Raw genomic sequence first — 21,380 nt, 5'->3', positions numbered from 1 at the left:
AGACATCAAACCTCATCCGACAGGAAAAGAGACGATCGACATGTGAAGAGCAGCCGATATCCAGCCGTAAAGTGGAAGAGCTCAAGCAAGGATTACATTCTTCCTTCATCAAATAGAAACAGGAGTCAAAGTAAAAACTGGAAACGGTGATAAAATATGGAGTCGATTGAGCTGTGAAGTTCCCACGCAGACCTTCTGTCTCCCCCGTCTGGTCAAAGAGGGCAACTACAAAAACACTGACGGTACAAACGCGTGGAAAAACGAGTCCAGCGAGTCATTTCACCCCCGTTATGCGAGCACAGGGCTGAGCTGAGGCCGGTGTTTTCCCTTCTGCAGGATCATCAGCACAAACAGAAAAACACCCCACTTCATGATTTTCATGAAATATGGACTTTTTTTTTTTTTAAACTAAAGTAATACTGTACTCTATTTTTTTGGAGCATGATCAAGACTGGAGGAAGGAAGAACCTGGTAAAAAGTGAGCGTAACAAAAAGTTCGATTCAAGAAATATTAACAGCACTTTAATTTACATCAGATTGTTTTGGCCCCAGACGGAAACTCTGGGAAAGTGACATCAATTCAGCAGATTTCTGACATTCACAACATTTGACACTTGAATGTTTGTTTTTTTTAGGGGGTGGTGGGGGACGTGAGAGAGCGTTAGTACCGAGCACCGTGTCAGCTGTTCCTGCTTCAGGTTAAATGAGATACAAGCCGCGGCTCTGTAACATGAGATCAGTCTCCTGTGAGTAATCCACCAAGTGTTCGCAGATGGGACTAGGATCTCCTCGTGGCGCCGCTTCAGGTGACGGTTCTGTAAAGGTCTCCAAAAGTCTGGATCCGGCTTCAAATGAGCGAAAACCCATCGGACCTCCGCGTTGAAGACGTGAAGTGACAGCAGCTGCAGCTTCAGAGCAAAGTCCGCGCCACGTATCGAAGGAGCCCCCCGTGCTGGAAGAAGATGACGTCCGTCTCCGTGTCGAACAGGGCGGTGACGGTGAAGGACTTTCCCTGGCTGGTCTGCAGGACAAACACACACACAGTTGAGACGTCTGGACCGCTGAAAACCCCGGCGGATCCCTGGTCGCCACGCGGACTGGCGCTACCTTGACGGTGAGCCGCGGCCTCAGGCCCAGGCTGTCCGGCAGGCTGATGCTGAACCTCTCCTTGCCGCTGAGCTCCAGGGAGTCGGCGCTCTGGCCGGACTGGAACTGCAGCGGCATGATGCCCATTCCCACCAGCTGGCTCTTGTGGAGCTTCTCGAAGCTCTCGGCGATGACGGCGCGGACGCCCTGCGAGCAAAACCGACGAGCTCTCAACATTGTATCGGACGATTTTCCTTTCATTTTATCGACAGATGTCTGACTGTGTGCGGCGCCGCTCACCAGCAGGTACGGCCCTTTGGCCACCCAGTCCCTGGAGTTCCCGGAGCCGTAGTGTTTTCCCGCCAGGATGATGAGGGGAACGCCGTCTCTCTGGTAGCGATCCGCTGCCTCAAACACGTCCATCTGACGGGACGGACGGGTTATCAGGACCGATGAAGCAGAAAGACAATAATCTGACCGCCTAAGCCAGCCTGAGCCCGGAGAGGCCAACAAACAATGCCTGACATGCAGGTGTCGCTGCGCAGAGGTCAAAGGTCTCCCTGTCTATACAGGGCCGGTATGCGCGTCGACCTTTGTGACGGTGATTCACCGAGTGCCTTCAGCTTACCGTCTGGCCTGAAGGAATGTGCAGAGTCTTCGGGCCCGGCTTGCCGATGAATCGGTTCTGGAGTTTGATGCTGGCGAACGTCCCTCTGGTCATCACCGCGTCGTTCCCCCGGCGTGCGCCGTACGAGTTGAACTCTCGAGGCGTCAGTCTGACGAGAAACGAACAGCCGTTTGAGGTTAACTGGTCTAATGGTTATTTTGGCACTGTTTTACCAGTTCGGGACAGTATAAGCAACAGAATCGTAAATATGAAAGAAAAATGTGATTTAAGGTGATCATGGTCATCACTGTTCAGACACCTCAAAGCAGGACGAGGACAATAACATCACTGTTGTTAGAAACTGACCGTTTGCTCAGCAGATACTTGGCCGCGGCGCTGACCCTGGCGATGCTGCCTGCCGGCGAGATGTGGTCGGTGGTCACCTCGTCGCCCAGGAACAGTAAGGCGTGGGCGTTTTCTATCGACTGGGGAGCAGGAACCTCTTTGCTCTGAGACAAAGGGAGACATTCGGGGGGTTAGTTCCAGGGCTCGGAGGTCCACAGTCGCCGAGGCTCTTAGCGCCGAGGTGAGAGCACTTACCAGTTTGCTGAAGAATGACGGCGAGCGGATGTAGGTGGATTTGTGATCCCACGGGAAAACGACGCCGTCCGGACATTCAACGCTATTCCAAAACACGTTCCCTTTCTGGAAAAGAAGCATTTGCAGACATTAATGCACACGTTCGATGGGATGTTTAGGACATTTTCACTACAGCAGTCATCAGTTTGTCTTTTCTGGTCACATTGACCACACTGTGTACCGAGCGCCAGGCGGTGGCTGACCTATGCCCGACTCTAATCTAACCACCGAGCTCTCTGCTTGCTCTGTAAATACGCCGCAATCCCTCACCTCCATTCGCCCCCTGAGATCCTTAAAGATGGAGGAAATGACCGTGTCCTCCTCGGTCTGCTGGACCTCCTCTCTGGACGGCCAGACGTCCCGGAGATACACCTGCTTCCCCTCCGGCGTCTCACCTGGTGGTTCAGGAAGGGATCAGGTAAAACACGAAGCTTCAGGAGCAGCTTTAAGACGGAGACCGTCATCAGACCTGCATTCATTCTTCATCCGACTTACCTAAAGGCTCCTTTTCGAAGTCGATGCCCACGGTGCCGGCGATGGCGTACGCCACCACGAGCGGAGGTGACGCCAGGTAGTTGGCGCGCACGCAGTCGCACAGGCGGCCTTCAAAGTGCCTGTTTCCTGACAATATTCCGCAGGCCACCAGATCGCCCTGAAACGAGGGGAGATGGGAGTTAACGCCGGGGCCTCTCTGAAGGCTCTCCAAAGAGACGCAGCTGGGCCATGAGCGCCGTGCCTGCTCGATCGCATCCACGACTGCCTCTGGCAGCGGCGCCGTGTTCCCCACGCAGGTGGCACAGCCGTAACCAATCACCTCGAACCTGCAGCGGCGACAAACAGCATGGCGTCAGGGAGAAGACGGATCACTGCGGACTGTCTACGTTCTGGACTGGTTTTCATGGTTGTGTAAACACGGCCAGACGGCGGGACGTTGTTCTGTGTGTCGTGCTCATGCTCTCATGCTCACCCCAACTGGCTGAAATAAGGCAGGACTCCGCTGGCGTTGAGGTAGTGAGTGACCATCCCGCTCCCAGGAGCCAGGCTGGTCCGGATGTAAGGCTTGACCACAAGCCCCGCCTCCACCGCCTTCTTGGCCAGGAGACCTGCCAATCCCGGACACGGGTTACGTCACGCCAGCGTGCCAACTAGGGGGTGTGAATCTCAGCACTGAGGACGATTCGATACGCATCTTGATGCACTGCCATACTTTAACGCTACATGGAATTTTCTGGCGATACGATGCGATACGTTTCACCCTCTTCACGATGCGATGCGATAATCATTTAGTTCAAATCAATGCGATCCGATACGATATGATGCAATTTGTTGCGATACGATGTGATTCAACATGATGCAAATAAGCAAAGAGAAAAAAAAAAGTTTTAAAAAAGATGGAATTCAGTATGGTACTGCAAAAAGGATTTGGCTTTATTCCTCAGACACTTGGCAGTAAATTAAACAAAAGTGGTGTTTTTGCCATCTTAAAAAAACACTCTCAGTGAGTAACTTCAAGTGACACACAATGTTTGTTCATATTCCTGTCTCCAAAACATCCTGCGAATATGAACTCACTAGGAGGGAGGCTAATACAGCAGTGAGGAGCAGAAAGTGTAAACCAACTTATACCCTTTCACAATTGGGTTTTGTGCAAAGAAAATAAACAATTTGGCATCTGAGACTCACAGCTGCTGCTGTAGTGTAAACACAAACAGACGGCCCTCGCCGAGTGTGAAATGTCCGTAAGAATTAAAAAAAAAAAAAGAACAACAAAACAGATCTTTCTGCAAATACCACTCTCGCGGTCAAAACCTCACTTTGTGATGCATTTCATATGGCGCTACTTCAGGCTTTTTTTTTTCCCCAGGAGGATCAGTTGGTGATTAGCTGAAGCTCTCCGGTGTCCGACGAGGAACTAGACGGGGAGGCGGCGGTACACTTGATGGTGATGTGGTGTACTCTTTTTAATTGGTCTGCCTGTTTGTCGTGCGGCTTCTTAACGCGGCATTCTTTGCAAACGACGGATGTTTTGTCATGCGAATCCGTAGTATTTCCAAATATATGATTTAAACGTTGCGGGCGCATTAAATACAGAATCTTCCTCGCTGCTGCTCGCGCGAACGTCCATGGTGTCGTATGTGCCTCACGGCTTCCGTCTGTATATAATGATGGTGCATTCACTGCGCCTGGGGAACACCAGATGGGGTGGAGTTTACAATGAACAAAATGGCGCTTGCATTGGATTTAACCGATACCCGCCAGCACATCAAGATGATTCTAGATTTCACCCGTCAATTGCATCGATACTCAGTGAATGAGCCGATGCACTCGCGTCGCGCACGTGCGCATCGATGCATCTATTAATACCGATTATTTTTCACACCCTTAGTGCCAACACGACAAGTGAATGGAGACGGCTTTGTGCTCACCTGCAGTCAGCATGACAGACGGGTTGCAGTTGTTGGTGCAGCTGATGACGGCGGCGATGACCACGGAGCCGTGGGCCAGCTGGTACTCCTGGCCGCTGTGCAGGAAGGGAACGCGGGTCTCCTGCTTCTCCTTGGCGATGTGGAAACCTTTAAAACCAACCTGGAGACACACCACAGGATGTCAGCGGGTTCCCACGCGCCGTTTATCCGTGTTCAGAAATGCGGAACGACATGTTACCTTCTCATTCAGACAACTCTGGAAGTCTTCCTTCATGCTACTGACTTCCACGCGGTCCGACGGCCTCTTGGGTCCGCTCACGTAGGGCACCATGGAGCTCAGGTCGATCTCGATCACCTGTGAAAGCGTCACTCGTTATGCAAAGACTACAATGCTCCACTTCTGTTTCTCTTTAAACTGTGGAGCTGTTATAAACTGCAATCCTACAAAGTTTTTCTTCCAGTGACGCATATTGGGTTTCACTGAAAACATCTTAGTTTATCTAAATGTTAACTCACCTCAGAAAACTCTGGCTCTTCAGAGGAGTCTTCATAGCTTTGGAAAAGTTTTACAGCCTTCATGTAAGACTCCAGCATCTCAAGGTTTTCCTGGCTGAATTCTGGGAGGGGAAATTAAAACAGTGCAACTTAAACAACCTTTATTTCCTGCGTTCACCTCTGACTGTTCTCTTGAATCACTCACGTGTCTTTTTAAAGTGCTCTAGTGTTACTTGGTCGACGGGGAAGAAGCTGACGATGGCGCTGTACTCGGGGCACATGTTGGCGATGGTGGTTCGGTCGGGGACTGACAGCTGCGAGACGCCAGGCCCAAAGAACTCCAGAAACTTCCCCGTGATGGACGCTTGTCGCAAGTGCTGAAAAAGAAAAAGAAACAGAAAATTCTATACATCTTGGGATTCCCGTTTCAATTCTGGTTCCTTTACAGCATTTCACAGGTGTGTAAGAGGTACGCAGAGGTGAGAAATAAATGGCGTTTCACCTTTTTGATGCCGAGGACGATGTCTATGGATGTAGTGAGAGGGTTAATGGAGCCCACCAGCTTACAGCCCACCACCTCAGGGAGGGTCAGAGACACCGGCTGGCCCAGCATCACCGCCTCAGACTCGATCCCTCCGACGCCTGGCGGAGGAAACAGGCACAGCACACAGTTCATGGGACACATGTTTGCAATGTAGAGCGAAACTGATTTGATATGTCTCTTTGTTTTGGCTGAAATTGTCCTTCTGAAATTTCAAAGTGGACATGGTCGAGGTAGCAGCCAAATCTCAAGGATGTAAACAATAAAACACAACAGGAAAAAAATAATCTCTATCAACTTGTTAGAAATTATGGCTTTGATATTCCATGTCTCATTTGGACAGTATAAAAAGGTAGACTTTTTCTGTATCAATCAAACTCTCAGGTACATAAATGTTGAAATGCAGTTGTCAGTAGATTCAGTCCTGATGAGTGTGCTAACATGATGCTTTTAATTCAGAATTGGTTTGGTCTGAATTAAATAATTCAGAATCTTATTCATGAGTTTCGTGTTTTCATGGGAAAAACAAAGGATTAACTCCTCTCTCACGCCGGGGTCTGCGAAGCGTTCTGATTGGACGGGGCGGCCGTGACGTACTGACATCTCCCGGAAGTAAACCGTTTTTCTCGTCTTTCTTTCTCGATTAACTTTGACGCTCCAGTTTTGAAAATGTCTGCGTTGTTAAGCGTCCGTTGATCTGCTCATTTCATTATATCCAATTCTTTTAAAACCGTTGTTACATAAATCGTGTCTGTATGATTAGAAACGCGGACTGTGGGCTGCCATCTTGGAATATTGCGTCATCACGATGGACCATGTACAGAACGACCAGCATGAAGTCGCCTAATTTACATATAATTCTGCTTCCAAAGGAGAATAAAACGGATTCAAACTCAATTCCGAACCAAGTTTTCAGGCGTTTACATGGTCATTTTAGAGCGGAATTAGGCTTTTTTTTCGGATTTATAGACGAATTAAAAGGCCCATGTAAACACACGGACTGAATCCAATCATATATATAGTGATAGGAAGCAAAGGCAGCGAGTTTCACACTTTAAGCTGCTGATTTACTCAAGATTTCATCCTGTAATAAGGCGAAAACGCAAGTATGGGTTGAGGAGTTTCATTAGAGGTCATTTACAATAATTAGATTATCTTTTCAATATCTCATTTTGTGAGTTTGGAATGGGTGAAAATTAAAAACAGATCTGTGTGACTCTGAATGAGAGCGCTAACAGTGCAGTGGAAAAGGGAACCAAACCAAATGACGCAGTTCCAGAGAATCACTTTCCTGCTCAATCCAAAGCAGGCTCAGCTGTCACAAGACTCCATCAAACACAAACTTGTTTTCAGAGAAGAATTTCCAATAAATCAATCTTGGTTTGGTGCTGATGGGACTCACCCCAGCCCAGGATGCCCAGGCCGTTGATCATGGTGGTGTGAGAGTCTGTCCCCACGACGCTGTCGGGGTAGATGAAGCCGTCGTTCACCTGCACCACCCTGGACAGATACTCCAGGTTCACCTGGTGGACAGCGCCGACGTCCGGAGGAACCACGTTCACATTCTTGAAGGCTTTTGAACACCACTGTTTAAAACCACACACAGCGAACAAAAGGATCATGTTCACAAACGTCACCTCCGACACAAAGACGGCTTTGCTATGTTTGCTGAAGCAAATGGACCTTCAACAAGAAGCATGATTTCACCTTAAAGAACTGAAGCCTCTCTTTATTCCTGATCAGTTCCATTTCCTGATTCTTCACAGCTGTTTCCGTTCTGCAGAAACAAAAGCAAAACAGGAAATAATTGTATTAATTTCAGCCCTAATCCTGAGACACACGATGAAATGACCCCTCCTTAAAACCTACTCGGAGACGGGCTTCAGGTGGAAAGGGCAGAGGAGAGGAGTGTTCTCGATCTGCTGGACAGAGGACGAGGGCCGGCCAGCGGAGGCGGCGGGGTCGCTGCAGGCAGACTTCCTGCAGGCGCCACGCTGGCCTCCACACTGCGAGCTTCCTCTGGACGGGGGCCGGCTGGGTACGGAGCGAGAGGAGCCATGGCTCGGGCCTGAACCTTCCCCTCCACCGGGGTTCGGGGCATTCTGTATGGCACTGGGGGGCAAACAAGTACAAAGACCCCGTAAGCACACTGACACTTTGCTGTCATGTTAGAAAAGAAAAATGAAGATGAAACAAACCATTTGCTGTAATCGATCTGTAGTAAGTGGTCGACTATGAGATCTGTGGGACATTTAGGGTTGACCAGGCCAGGGTCCACGCCATGTTTGGCCAGGGCGTCCCGCATGGCAGCCAGGTCCACCATGGCAGGAATACCACTGTCAAGGAAAACCACAGGGGCAATGAATTAAAACTAACGTTTACCCACCCATTCATAGGACTATCCTCTCCATAAATAGGAAAACTTGTTGACAGGAAAGAAAAAGGTCGTGCTGGCGACAGACCAGATCAGCCAGGTGCAGGTAGATCACCTGCTCCATCAGTCCTCCATTCACACTTGTCTACTGATTACATCTCGTGCTTTGCAGCAGTGTTGACGCGAACCCTCTGTGACACTCACGTGAAGTCCTGCAGGAGGACTCGAGCTGGTGAGAACGGCACCTCGGCTTTATTCTGCTGCTGCTGCCAGTCCAAAATATTCTGGACGTCTTCTTGTTTCGTGTAAAAGCCATCACAGTTACGGATTGCGGATTCCAGTAAGATACGGATGGACAGAGGCAGCTTGTCTATGCAGAGCAGATCAAACAAAAACAAAAATCAATACCCTTCAGTAAACACGGTGCCATTAAACACAAATGTTTGCTAACTGCTGGCAATCTGACACTAAACAGCTCTGATGAATCACCACGTCATTTTAATCGCTTCATTCAAACATAACAATCGGCATGTTTACATCGGTTATGACATGAATACACATTAGGCAGCTATACGGGAACACAGCAGCTGCAAACATGACCTTATAAAGTGACTGTGATGCACAGAGTCACACAGATTGCAACAGTTCTCAAACATGCTACATAATCCATCAGTCTGAGGACACTGAACTCACTCACCATATCTTGGATCATTTATTTTGTGTGGGTTGAAGAATTTGATCGAGCCATCCTTTAGGGTGTCGATTAAATGGCTGTATGGGTGCTCTGCAGGAAGAAAAGGCATTTAACGACACTGCAAACTGCTCCGCATGAATGACAGTTCCTGATCATCTATGCCAGGGAGGATTATTAGTAGTAATCAAGTCGTGTCTGAGTCTAGCAGTGAGCAAAACAAAAACAAACTGAGCATGTATTGCAAATCAACTGGAATTAAAACGTAAACAGGAAAAGAAATCAAGCAAAAGAAAAAAAAAAAAAAAAAAAGGGGAAATCTCTTTTATTTTCCTTCTTCAGTAGAATCAACTGAAGTGAGCACTCCAGTTCCTGGACGGGCCTCAGTCCTGCTTGGTTTTGATGCCACGCTGCTTTCACACCGTGATTATAATGTACGTCTCATTATCAAGCTTTCCGCAACACTTCAAAGTCACATGTTCACCGAGTTCAGGTGTGCTTGAAGACACATGAAACGTTAAGGAGTGGTGATCACAAACTGAACATGGACATATAATTGTATCTGTTTTGCAGAACAAGCTCAAAGAGGGAGAGACTCGATTAAGAATGCATAAACATCGAACTATCAAAGCACCGGACTCTTGAGTCTTGGCATATTACAGTACTTTGAGGTCTCTCAGCAGGACATCAGGCTGTAACTGCAGAGCTCGGGTTTCTAACTTTTCGAGTAGCATAGATATACGCAGACTACACTGGACTAAGTCCAGTTGTAATCTTTTCATAGTGTCAGCTTTCCAACCTTAAACACACATTTACAGAACAAAACACAAAAAAAGGAAAACTTTCCCTAAACCAGCAAAGGGCAAACTGATGGTCCTTATCAATCTTACTTATAAAACAGGTTTAGTGAAATTCCTAGAGATCAGATAAACTGAGATGAATGACACACTCTGGGTTTCTTATCCTTTTCATCTGCAGTTCTCCTAAACTTGCTCCATACTGTGTAGCTGCAGATGTGGTTATTTCTACTACTTATAAACAACAGCATGAAAAACATCAACAAAGGAGAGTTTTAAAACTTTCTGTTGACTTCTGTTTCCACAGCTTTAGTGTTGTCATTCATCTCCACTTTGAAGAATCCTTAAATGACATGTGCTTAACCTCAGCTTTTACTGCCTCAGTAAAATGCTCGTGCAAAGCTCAGCAGAATTGTTCATCTGTTATACAAAACACTGATTAGTCATGAAAGTAATCCTTGTGTGAACCTGTTATAATCACTGGAAGGCTGGGGAATTAAACACCCTGCCCGAGACTCCACATTACTGGAAGAAGGAACAGAGGTATTCTGTAAATACTTAAAAATACCTAACAGTTAGAACACCACGAAGATGTGTCATGCCAGTAGAATCAAAAGCCACTTTCAAAATTCTCCCAGCTCAAAACGTGAAGCTTTTTGAGTCCATCTTCTCCACCGGACTGGTGTTTTTGTGGTGGTTTGTCCTGATGACAGGGGGGGACACAGCCACCATGCTAGCGAAGGTCCCAGCTGCTAACACCGCTTCTTATCGCCAAACACGCGCTCGCAAGCTACTTATCTGCTCCTGCCCGGACGTCTCGAGGCGATAACAGAGAAACAAGGCATTTCAACGAAAAAACGTTCCTAATCCGTGTATAGTTACGTCTTAATTCACACAAACAACAGAGAAAACACTGTTACATTATCAACGTTATCAAGCTAGCCGATGTTAGCTTTTACGTCCCTGGCAGAACGAAGCCGGCTCACTTCAAGCAGCGATCACTGCGATCAAACCACAGCTCGGTTTCGGAGCGAGGACAGCTCAGAAGTCGATTCCCGACTGTCAGGTCGGAGGACGGATCGAATGACAGCCTGCCGTGGACAGTTTCCAGGAGACATCTCCTTACCTTGGACTGTGGAAGTGAGCGCCATGATGACTCCTGAAATCAACACGAACCGTTCTCACTAGTGATCCGGCCGCAGGGAGCCGACCAATCAGAGCGCAGGGATCGGAAGCCCCGCCCACTGTCAATTAGTCCAATTACAAACATTTAAAAAGGCGCGACACGAGGACGACATTATGAAAACACTGAAAATCCTCCCCAAAATGTCACTGATGGTGTCAGTGACAGAACATGAAACACGTCTGTGAAGAGTCAAAATTAGGTGTATAGCATTAAAAAAAAACTCTGAAAAGAGCTTTGAAACAAGTCATCTGGGGTTGAAAATGTTTTTAATCCTAAAAAAAGACGTCAAAAGAAGTCAACATGAGACTAAATTGTTCTAAAAAAAAAAAAAAAAAGCTAAAAAAAATACCTATAAACAAATCTATATGAGACTGGAAATGTTAGAAAACTCCAAGAAAATGTCTTAAAACAAGTAAACACGTGGCTTCTGTTAATATATCCCAAAACAGGTTAACAAAGCCTGAAAAAACAGGACAACACAAGTGCTTAAACAGTTTGAAAAACATTCAAAAACAAGTCAATATAAAGACTTAAAATAACCTGAAAAATATTCTAAGAGAAATTAAAATGAGACTTGTAGTCTAAAAACAGCATAAAGCATTCCCAAAACAAATCAACACAAGGCTTAACTTGTTGAAACACCCTGGAAAATGTCTTCAAGTAAATCATATGAAGCAAATGCATTAAAAAAGAAGAAAAACACCTAAAAACAAGTCATTATCAGGCTAAAACTGTCACGAAACTCTGAAAATCGTCTCAAAACAAGCTGATATGAGGCTTAAAGTGTTAAAACAACATTAAACATGTCTTCAAAGAAGTCACAGCAGCCTGAAAATATTAAAACATAAATTTAAAGCAAGTCAGCACAAGGTTTTAAGTGTTAAAATACCCTTAAAGTATTCTAAAAGTAGTCAACATGTAGTTTTTAGTGTTAAAATAGCATTAAACACATCATTAAATAAAGCTCACCTAAAGCTTCGGTCTTCAGCTGAAAGTCTTAAACACAACTAAATCTGTTCTATTAGAAACTAAAATTGGGCATCATCATGAAACTGAAAGTCCAACCAGGGTTGGAAAGTCCTAAATCTGCATGAACTGTCTGTTTATCTGTCAGCAGAAGACTGAAAGTGACAAAACAATGTGACACATCTTATTGGGCATCAAAATGAGGACTAAAAAGTTAAAAGAACCTGAAAAACATCTTTAAAAAGTCAACAGAAGTCTAAAGTGTCAGCACAAAACTGAAGGTATAAAAATAATATATGACAAGTTTTCAAGGACAATACAGCTTGGGAGTGTTAGAACGAAAAGAAATTAAGAGAGGTTGCAAAACAAGTCAAGTGAGGCTGTAGGAGTGAAGATAAAAGCAAAAATCTTTTTTATTTTTTCAATGCCAGCACGCATAACCTGACGTATATTTTAATACAGCAAAAAACTATTTAAAGGGCAACTTCGGTTTTTTGACACCTGGACCTTATTTCTAGGTGTGTGCATGCTCATATACTCACTCAGACAAACATCGTGCAGCTCGGAGTCCTTCAGAAGTTATTTAGATCCAACCGATGTAGCCGCACTTAGCGGGGGCCACGGCAAGGGAGCTTCAGCGCGGGACATAATCTTTGCAAAGTCGCTCATTTCGGCTGTATTTCTTCATCCATCGGCGCTGGGTTGCCTTTCGGTCGTAAGGGGGGCCTCCGGCGGTGTCCCGCGGCCTGGCCTGGAGCACGCAACCGCCGGGCGGCGGAGATCTGGATTCTCCCGCGGAGGAGAGAGCTCCGGCCGTGGCGCGGCGGGCCGTCGCGCGTCCAGTGGCCGGCGTGGAGCTCGCATCCGCCGGGGAGCGGAGATACGCTTCCTCCCGGCGAGGAGAGACATCCAGCGGCCCAGCGGCCACGCGCAAGCCGGGCGTCTTCGCCGATGTCCGGAGCCTCCGTGGAGCAGCTGAGGACCATTTTCCAACTCGGCCCCTGGAAGTCAGATGCCGGGGCACCGTGACAGCCGAGGCCGAGTCAAAGTGCCTCTCTGCTGGGGAGAGGAGCTTCGCAACGTTCCCATCCGAGCTAATTGTGGCTAAGTTAGCGAAAACTGTCAGCTCTTCAGCTGACCCACCTGAAGACGGCAGACGAGCTGACTTTATGATAACACTGGCGATGGATGAAGAAATACAGCCGAAATGAGCGACTTTGCAGAGATTATGTCTCGCGCTGAAGCTCCATTGCCGTGGCCCCCGCTAAGTACGGCTACATCGTTTGGATCTAAATAACTTCTGAAGGACTCCGAGCTGCACGATGTTTGTCTGAGTGAGTATACGAGCATGCACACACCTAGAAATAAGGTCCAGGTGTCAAAAAACCGAAGTTGCCCTTTAAATGTAACTGACAAGAAAATGATGACATTTTAAACACAAATATTGTAACAAAACAATTCAACATCAGAAGACAGTGAGAGAGACAACAGAGGCACACAGCTCTTCTAGGCTTCAGTGAAACTTCATTCCTGATGATCTGCATGAGAGGAGAAACACGTGCAAAATGAGGAAGTGACACAAACAAATCTTTAAAAAGTAACCAGGAGGAACAGAAAGTGAAAATAATTTTGATTAAAAACAAGTAACTTCTTCTATCACTTTAATGTGGCAGAGCCCCTTGGAATGTGGCCCATCCTTAACTAATGCTTGAAAAAGTCAAAGTAGCTAAAAAATTGACTTTGACAAACTATAACTAACAATTTTCAAAACCTGCTGTTACGATAAAAATTATTGTATCTGTTCCATGACGAATTGGTATTCTCATCTGAAATATTGGTCAAAGCAGCGTGGCCCAAAACAGAACTATTAACACAGATTATCATAAATCAGTTGCTTTATGCCACACTTTTCTTGATAAAACTTTCGGTAACACTTTACTTGAACACCCCTGTATAACACATTATAAGTACATTATAGCATGGTATAACTATAGTTATAAACACTCATAAATGATCACAATGCTTTATAACATCAGGACCTAACCCTAACCCGAACCCTATGCTGTATAGTGGGTTATAAAGCATTGTGATCATTTATGAGTGTTTATAACTATACTTATAATGTGTTGTACCGGATGCTTACATTAAAGAGTTACCAAACTTTCATATTCAAAGCACGAGGGTGACACAGGTCAACTGAACTTTGGAAAAATAAAGAAATAAAAAGTGGACATTGCGCTCTGTAAACTTCTGTTTAATGGCTGTTGCTTTGGGAGTCAGCAAAACGGAAACAGAAGGGTCATAACTGAGCAAACATCAGCCACAAAGTAAAACCTAGAACTTTTGACGAGGCAGAAAAACTGACAAACATAATGCTGACAACTGTAAGAAATGTAAATTAAAACTTTATGGGAAAATGTCAACACTAGATGAATAAAATACTGAATAAGGTCATAAAACAGGGAAATGTGAAGATATAGCTAGGGTTGAGTAATGAAAAGAATTCTTGGAGAATGAGGTTCAGACTCAGGACAAAGCCTGCAGGCTCACAAACTGATGCAGTATTTGGACAATATGATCACCTCTTCCTCTCAACTGCTGCACTGATTTTCTTGAGGCAAAATCACCTTATAATCTATCGCCCAGACTGACCTCCTCCCACAGCCAGATGTTCCTATCTTTATCAGATTAAAATGTATATTTGTTAAAAGTTCCATTAATGGAACAGGCAAAAACTCCTCCTACAGCAAACAAATGCTTTAGAATAATAATATAGCAGGGCTATATAAATACAGTTTAAAATGTTGCATAAAAATAATGCATACTTTCAAAAGTCCTGTTGATGGTTAAAAAAAGCTGTGGCGTCCTCTAGCGGATGCTTGCTTCACATTTCTGCAAAATGCATCCTTGAAACCGCCCTTGATCATTTTCTGCATGTTTCAAGGGAATCTGACAGATTCAATTTGCAAAGCATACATGCATATTTGTAGATTACGATTGTTAAATCTTATATATCGACCATTCTTTGAAGAGAAGACACATTTAAGTGTGTTTGTTTTAATGTGATATGTCTTCAAACTGTAAGTTGTTTTTTTCTTTATTGGCATCAAATAAGAGTATACTACACAATTGGAAGAAGATGAAACCAAATTGTACGTGAGAGGAAAGAAGCACAAGGAGCTAATATGAAATTCTGCCCATCATTCTACATTACTGTCATGGAAATAAAAACAACAGAGGAGGAAAGAAGCACATTCAGAGAAAACGAACAAAGAAATTCATAGAAACAGTCAGCTAAATCACAAATCAACTCAGAATCAGTGGGACGTTGTTTGGACAGCAGGTGATTAAATGATTTGCTCACAGAGTTCCAGAGTTTGGACCCATGAAAGTTGATGTTTGGAGGTAGGACAAAGCGAAGCTGGAAGTACTTATGCTTCCTCTTTGGGTCACAGTGACTGTATGAAAACAACATTAAAAAGTTGTGAAATGTGTCTATAAGGACTTGTTTGTTATTAATGATTTTTAGCAATGTATTTATTTAATAATACTTTTTTTCCAAACAGAGGTGCAGTTTACTCTTAATTCCTGGAATATGAGATGATTCCTAAAACTGTTTTTTTGTATGAAGGGTATTTGAAGAGGTCGAGCAGGATGTGATGCAGCCCAGACAATGTGAGGTGTGGATGGAACAGTCACGAGACATGACTTATTTAATTTAATGAATGGGATCCCCTAAATTCTCTCAACTGAAACACCTAGAACATTTTTACAAGAAAACCTTTTAATTTCAATGGCATTAATTAGTAACCCTAAGTCCATTTTGGGAAGTTTTTTGTTCTTATTTATTATTTCAGTAACTTTGCTGAGATTTGAGATATTACTGGGTTTTGACGGAGGAATTGTTGTTCCGACGTTTACATCAGACCGTGAATGCATCACCACTGTTAAATGTAACGAACTGTGTAAACACGGAAGGTCCGGTCCGTTCGGCCCGGTCCGGTCCGGTGGACACCAGGGAGAGCACACTAATCTTATTTATTACATTTGTACTTTTTTTTCCGTCTCAGAAACATCATGACAGATGTGTGGCTACTCCTCACTCTCCGCCGGTGACCTTTCACCTCTGACGGAGAAATGTACGGGAGCCGTGGACCAGGTCGGTCCCGGTGAGGAGCGTGTCGGAGAGGCTCGGTTCGGCAGCGGTGACCGGGGACCAGTGACCTCCAGACGGGGTAAAAGTGGACCGAGTGTTTGCGGTAAATCTGTCCCGTCCCTCGTCTTTGCACTCCCCCCTGTCAGCGCAGCGTCCCTCGCGCTGTTAGCTAGCTAACGCACGGCTCGAGTACACTGTGTGACATTGCACGTGTTTCCTCCTTTTACGGCAATAAACAACAAAACCAATAAAGAGTTAAAAAGCTTTATAGGCCGCGATCACAAATGTGGTGTGAAAGATGCAGATAAGGACCAGTCGGCGCTGCTTTCAACGTTTTATTACATAAACTTCCCCGTTTGTTTCCCTTCACGTCGTGTATCCATAACATTGAGTCATGGATCGATATTGTGTAACAACAACATGCAACTACTTTAATAAAACATGAAGTGTGGTTTGTTTCGGCGAGCAACTTAACACAGGAGCTGGCTTGTTTCAGGACAACGTGTTCATTAGTTTAAACCAAACCCCACTGATTCCTTTTTTTATTATAAGTAGTTGTATTACCTACTAAATGTGACCACTTTCATCAAACACTATTAACCAGTCAAGTAATCGCGTTTATTAGCTTTCTGACTGTTTCCCAACCTCACAACAGCATAGACAAGAGAAATTGTTACATTTAAATATGTTTTTTGGTTTATGGGATTTCTAGAATTTGAATAAATCTCATCTTTTTTTCAAAAGCTGATTCTCTGGCATCCCATCAGAATAATGCATTCAACACACATGCAGACATCAGGCTTGATCATATATAAAATATACTGTATAATATATGCTGTAAAGGGAAGAAGTGTTCATGAACATATATCAAATTTTGTTTTTGTCACATTTGTTTCTAATATCACATTATATTGTACAGCAAAGAGAAAGACATTATGAAAGATGTGGTTGTGGTCAGGTTATGTATTTGAACAAACTTCTTAATATTGTCATTATTATTGTTGTAATATTATAATGTTGTAAAATTATTTCAGTGAGCACCGATGGAGGATGTTCACTTCCGGGAGTAACACGTGACTGCACATCATAGACCTGAGTGATGCATGATCGATGAAATCACTGAAAAGTATATTAAAAAACAAACCACCAGCAAGTCTCAAATGATGTAGCTCCACCTCTTCTTTAATCAGGGGAAAAAATGTAACTTTTGAGTTCATGAGTATAATGCTGCAGATCATTTAGCGTACCAGATCTTTGGAACAATTCACTAAACCCGTAAAGTTCTAAACTTGTTTTTTTTCTCCCTGCTTATCTCAAGCTCATGCATTTTATTTGTAAGTCGAACACCTTTTGCATTGTGTTTTCAGGATGTTACTCTCTAATAGAGCTGTAGCTCTTTATGCAGCTTCATTTCCTCTCTTGCTTCTCCAAGTTGCTGTTATTAAGGTATACTTGAGTCACGTGTTTGTCCTGTGATGGACTAACAAGTGTGTGTTTGTATCGTGGATAAAGGACAGAGTACCTGGAGAAAATGTAGTTTTCTCACAGGGAAGGACTCGTTACAGATTCAGACCCAGGTTTAGATTCTGTTCATGAGGTTTAGCTTGAACAGGACGAAGGTTAAATATTTAATTTGCAGGAACTTGGAAAAAGGACTTAATGTGTTCGACAAATTTAAAGGCATTATATAGTTCAAAGTGCACAGCAGGAAAACTTAAAGGTGGACAAATGCTAAAATGACAGTCACAAGGCACACAGTTGATTGGAGGAGGAGAAAAATACTGTAAAAACTAATAGCAGCCTTCCCCCAGAAAAGCTAATGAAAACGTAAATGGGGATTATTATACATGAATGTTTCACACAAACAAATTTAATAAGTGGAAAACTAAGTCTCTGACTAATAACACAATATTTATTGAAGTTTTAGCACCAGCAACATGTAAGAGTTGATTCAGAGGCCAAAGACAAAGTTTAATGTCTCCAAGTTTAAAAAGGCTGCTGATGAGGAAGTGTCCAATCAGAGAGGCTCAGGTGACACAGCGCCAGCCAATGAGAGCAGCCTCCACCTGACCTACTGACACACACACACACACACACACACACACACACACACACACACACACACACACACACACACACACACCCCTGTGCTTGCACTTGGACATTCTTAGGCATAGCCACTGTGGCTCAGCCTCATAGAGCCACAGCTTTCCTGGGTCAGGGGTAGATTACGTAGTGTTTTACATATTTAATGATCGTAACCCTTCAGATTTTAATAATTAACGAGTCACCAATTATTTTGCCGTTAGTCGACTAATCGGACCATAAGGAACCTGCAGCGTATTGCACCAACATGCAGTTGCTCTTATGTAACCATCATTAGCTTCCAGCTTGAAGTGTTTAAGGTATGTGAAACTGAAAATTAACTGAAGTAAAAAATTAAATGTGTATGATCCCCTCCGGTTCTTTCATGTGGGATTTAACTGACGTCAAACATTTGCGTCTGTCACAGACATGGTGGCAGCGATGCCTGCGGATCGGCTGCTTTAGGGGGCCGCAGCGCCCGCCCTGTCCGGCGCCATGCAGCAGAAGGGCGCCATCCAGATTATAGAATGGGAGGACCTGGACAAGAGGAAGTTCTACTCCCTGGGCGTGTTCATGACGCTGACCACGCGGGCCACCGTCTACCCCGCCAGCCTCATCCGCACCCGCCTGCAGGTGCAGAAGGGCAAGAGCCTCTACTCCGGCACCTTCGACGCCTTCTGCAAGATCCTGCGGGCGGAGGGCGTGCGCGGCCTGTACCGCGGCTTCATGGTCAACACCTTCACGCTGGTGTCGGGGCAGGCCTACATCACCACCTATGAGCTGGTGCGCAAGTACGTGTCCCAGCACTCGCCCAGCAACACGGTGAAGTCGGTGGTGGCGGGAGGGGCGGCGTCGCTGGTGGCCCAGACCATCACGGTGCCCATCGACGTGGTCTCCCAGCACCTGATGATGCAGGGGCAAGGGGAGCACCTGACGCGCTTCAAAACCAAGCCCAAGATGATGCTGGCGGCCTCCAAGCGCAGGCTGACCTTTGGGCAGACCCGCGACATCACGGTGCAGATATTTGCAGCCGACGGCTTCAGGGGCTTCTACAGGGGCTACATCGCTTCGCTGCTGACCTACATCCCCAACAGCGCCCTCTGGTGGCCTTTTTATCATTTTTATGCAGGTAAATAATCACGAATTTGCTGCGTTGATGAAACATTTCCTGCTTTTGACGGCCTCACTCTGGGTTTCTTTGCGTCTCCAGAGCAGTTGTCTTTATTGGCGCCGAGCGAGTGTCCGCACCTGATCCTGCAGGCTTTGGCGGGACCAATGGCCGCAGCCACCGCCTCCACCATCACCAACCCCATGGACGTGGTTCGAGCCAGAGTGCAGGTTGGATGATGCGTTTTACTGAGCCTGCAGTTGATCTCGGGCATTAATAAAAACAGCCTGACGTGTTTCCCGTGTTTCTTCCGAAGGTGGAGGGTCGGTCGTCCGTCATCGAGACGTTCAAGCAGCTGCTGGCGGAGGAGGGCGTCTGGGTGATGACCAAGGGTCTGTCGGCCCGCATCATTTCGTCCACGCCCACCTCGGTGCTGATCGTGGTGGGCTACGAGACCCTGAAGAGGCTGAGCCTGCGGGCCGACCTGATCGACTCCAGACACTGGTGAGAGCTGCGAGGGACGCGGCGCTCTGACTCCAGATCAGCTCCCACCTGCCTTTCAGACCGGCGTGATGATCAGGAAAGATTCTGGACCGAACGGGCATCACTTTCTGGAACCGTTTCTTCACAAGATGCAAAGAGAGAATTTGCCAAGAATAATGAAAATGTAAAATCTGCTGATGAAGTGACTGAAATGTGACAACACATTGCCTCTGGATGTACAGTAGAGACGTAAGCTCCTGGACTGTGTTTTAATGAGTGAATATATGTAATAGATTGATTCTTATGCAGACAGCTGTGGTTTCAGGCGCTGCCGGTGCAACAAGGCAGCCTAAGATTGTAAATATTTGGACCGGGGTTCAGTGGTACAAGATCGTATCTCTCTGATACTACTCGAGTCTTTCTGACTTTAAGTTAAAATCTATACTTCAAATCGTGATGAAAGACATTAGAATGCCTCATTCTTCTGTTCAGCATCCACTTTTTTTTAAGCTCAAAATTCAGTTCCGGTCTGGATTGGTATGGTATCATATTAATGTTTCTGCAGTGAGTTTCCACTGTGCCAGAATGCCTTCCTGAAGCAGAGCTCGGTGTGTGTCTGCATTCCAGTGAAGAAGGTTCAAACTGAGGGGGTGAGATTCCCCGGTGGGGACCAAAGTTACGGGGGACAAAGAAAACTCAGCATTAGGGTTTCTACTCAGTCTCACTGGTGTTTATAACAGGGGAGCAAAAGATGGAGACGACTGATGAGCGAGATGCAGCAGAAGTTGGATCACTGTTTGGATTTTTCACTTCACCAGCGTGAACACCTGAAAGACTCAAAGAGGCCTAAATCTTTAAATGTGACCATTATAAATGTGACCTACATAAGCATCAAATGTGTTAGCCCTCGCTTCTATTGAGGCCCCACGCTGGTATTATTAGGTATGATCAGTCTGTAAAGCGTGGTGCTTTTTGTTTTATGCTCATGTTAGTTGATGGGGCCAGTCAGGCCGATACTCCTTTGTTTTATTAAGTGACTTAAAACCAACTGGAGCTGGATGAGGAATAAAGAAGCAAACACACAACGCCACAAGCCTTAGATCCAGTCAGAGAGGAGGGAGAGTCCACTATTTCCTCTCTGTAGTTCTGTACAGGGATCAAACATGCTGTTTTGTTACACTCTGTTGTTTGGATTGAGTAGAAACGGGCACGGAGGGCATGAAGGCAGCAGCAGCACAAATAAACCAAACACTCGACTGCCTTCAGGGTTCCCACATCACCGTCGGGCTGAATGAACAATGCTGTGACGCCTGGGAGGAGCTCTGAAGTGCTCACTCACACTGCCAGAAATCACGCCTGTGATACCTGCCTCTTTGTTTTGGATTTTACTTTTTACATTTTCCCGTTTGAACACAGACGTACATGTGAATAGAAATGATTTCAACGTTTGCTTCAGTCTTGGATAGCAAACAAAATGAGGAATTGTCAAGTGCAGTTTGATGTGTTTTAACCATTGAGAACTTGTGGATATTTGAAAATAAATTCTGAATCACTGTAACGGCCATGGTCTAGTGCTGTTATCGTCTGAACATCGTCCATCTTTGATACTGTTGCAGTTAAATCGAGGTCCATGCTTGGAGAGAACATGCAAACTCATCCAGAAAGCCCAGACTGAACCCAGGATCTTTTCTTTGTGTGTGTGTGTGTGTGTACACTGACTCCAACTCCAGGACGCAGACT

At 45.4% G+C, this 21,380-nt stretch overlaps 2 protein-coding genes across 3 annotated transcripts; one reads left to right on the top strand and one right to left on the bottom strand.

Annotated features, from left to right (window-relative positions):
* Window positions 1–310: 310 nt before the first annotated feature.
* On the bottom strand, window positions 311–10,958 carry ireb2 (iron-responsive element binding protein 2). Of its 2 annotated transcripts, XM_030096620.1 has the most exons (22): window positions 10,783–10,944; window positions 8,866–8,952; window positions 8,373–8,538; window positions 7,993–8,130; window positions 7,664–7,906; window positions 7,502–7,571; window positions 7,197–7,380; window positions 5,756–5,895; window positions 5,459–5,630; window positions 5,275–5,375; window positions 4,997–5,113; window positions 4,759–4,918; window positions 3,300–3,435; window positions 3,069–3,153; window positions 2,828–2,984; window positions 2,603–2,727; window positions 2,294–2,398; window positions 2,060–2,202; window positions 1,715–1,862; window positions 1,387–1,509; window positions 1,108–1,293; window positions 311–1,021 (listed from the first exon to the last, which is right to left on the bottom strand). In XM_030096620.1, the coding sequence occupies exons 1-22, from the start codon at window positions 10,805–10,807 to the stop codon at window positions 911–913; spliced, it is 2,922 nt and encodes a 973-aa protein (XP_029952480.1). In that variant the 5' UTR covers window positions 10,808–10,944; the 3' UTR covers window positions 311–910. The 2 variants fall into 2 exon arrangements, 1 of the variants encoding a protein (XP_029952480.1); XR_003931814.1 differs by lacking the exons at window positions 311–1,021; window positions 1,108–1,293; window positions 1,387–1,509; ... (3 more) ...; window positions 3,069–3,153; window positions 3,300–3,435 and having other exon boundaries at window positions 10,783–10,958.
* A 4,828-nt stretch (window positions 10,959–15,786) lies between these two features.
* Window positions 15,787–21,192, top strand: slc25a44a (solute carrier family 25 member 44a). The gene is made up of 4 exons (XM_030096648.1): window positions 15,787–16,067; window positions 18,477–19,178; window positions 19,260–19,387; window positions 19,474–21,192. Exons 2-4 carry the CDS (start codon window positions 18,545–18,547, stop codon window positions 19,663–19,665), a joined length of 954 nt encoding a protein of 317 aa, XP_029952508.1. The 5' UTR covers window positions 15,787–16,067; window positions 18,477–18,544; the 3' UTR covers window positions 19,666–21,192.
* The last annotated feature ends 188 nt before the right edge of the window (window positions 21,193–21,380 follow it).

This window comes from Salarias fasciatus, chromosome 7 (assembly GCF_902148845.1).
Source record: "Salarias fasciatus chromosome 7, fSalaFa1.1, whole genome shotgun sequence".
NCBI lineage: Eukaryota > Metazoa > Chordata > Actinopteri > Blenniiformes > Blenniidae > Salarias > Salarias fasciatus.
This window is presented reverse-complemented; position numbering and strand designations above follow the sequence as displayed.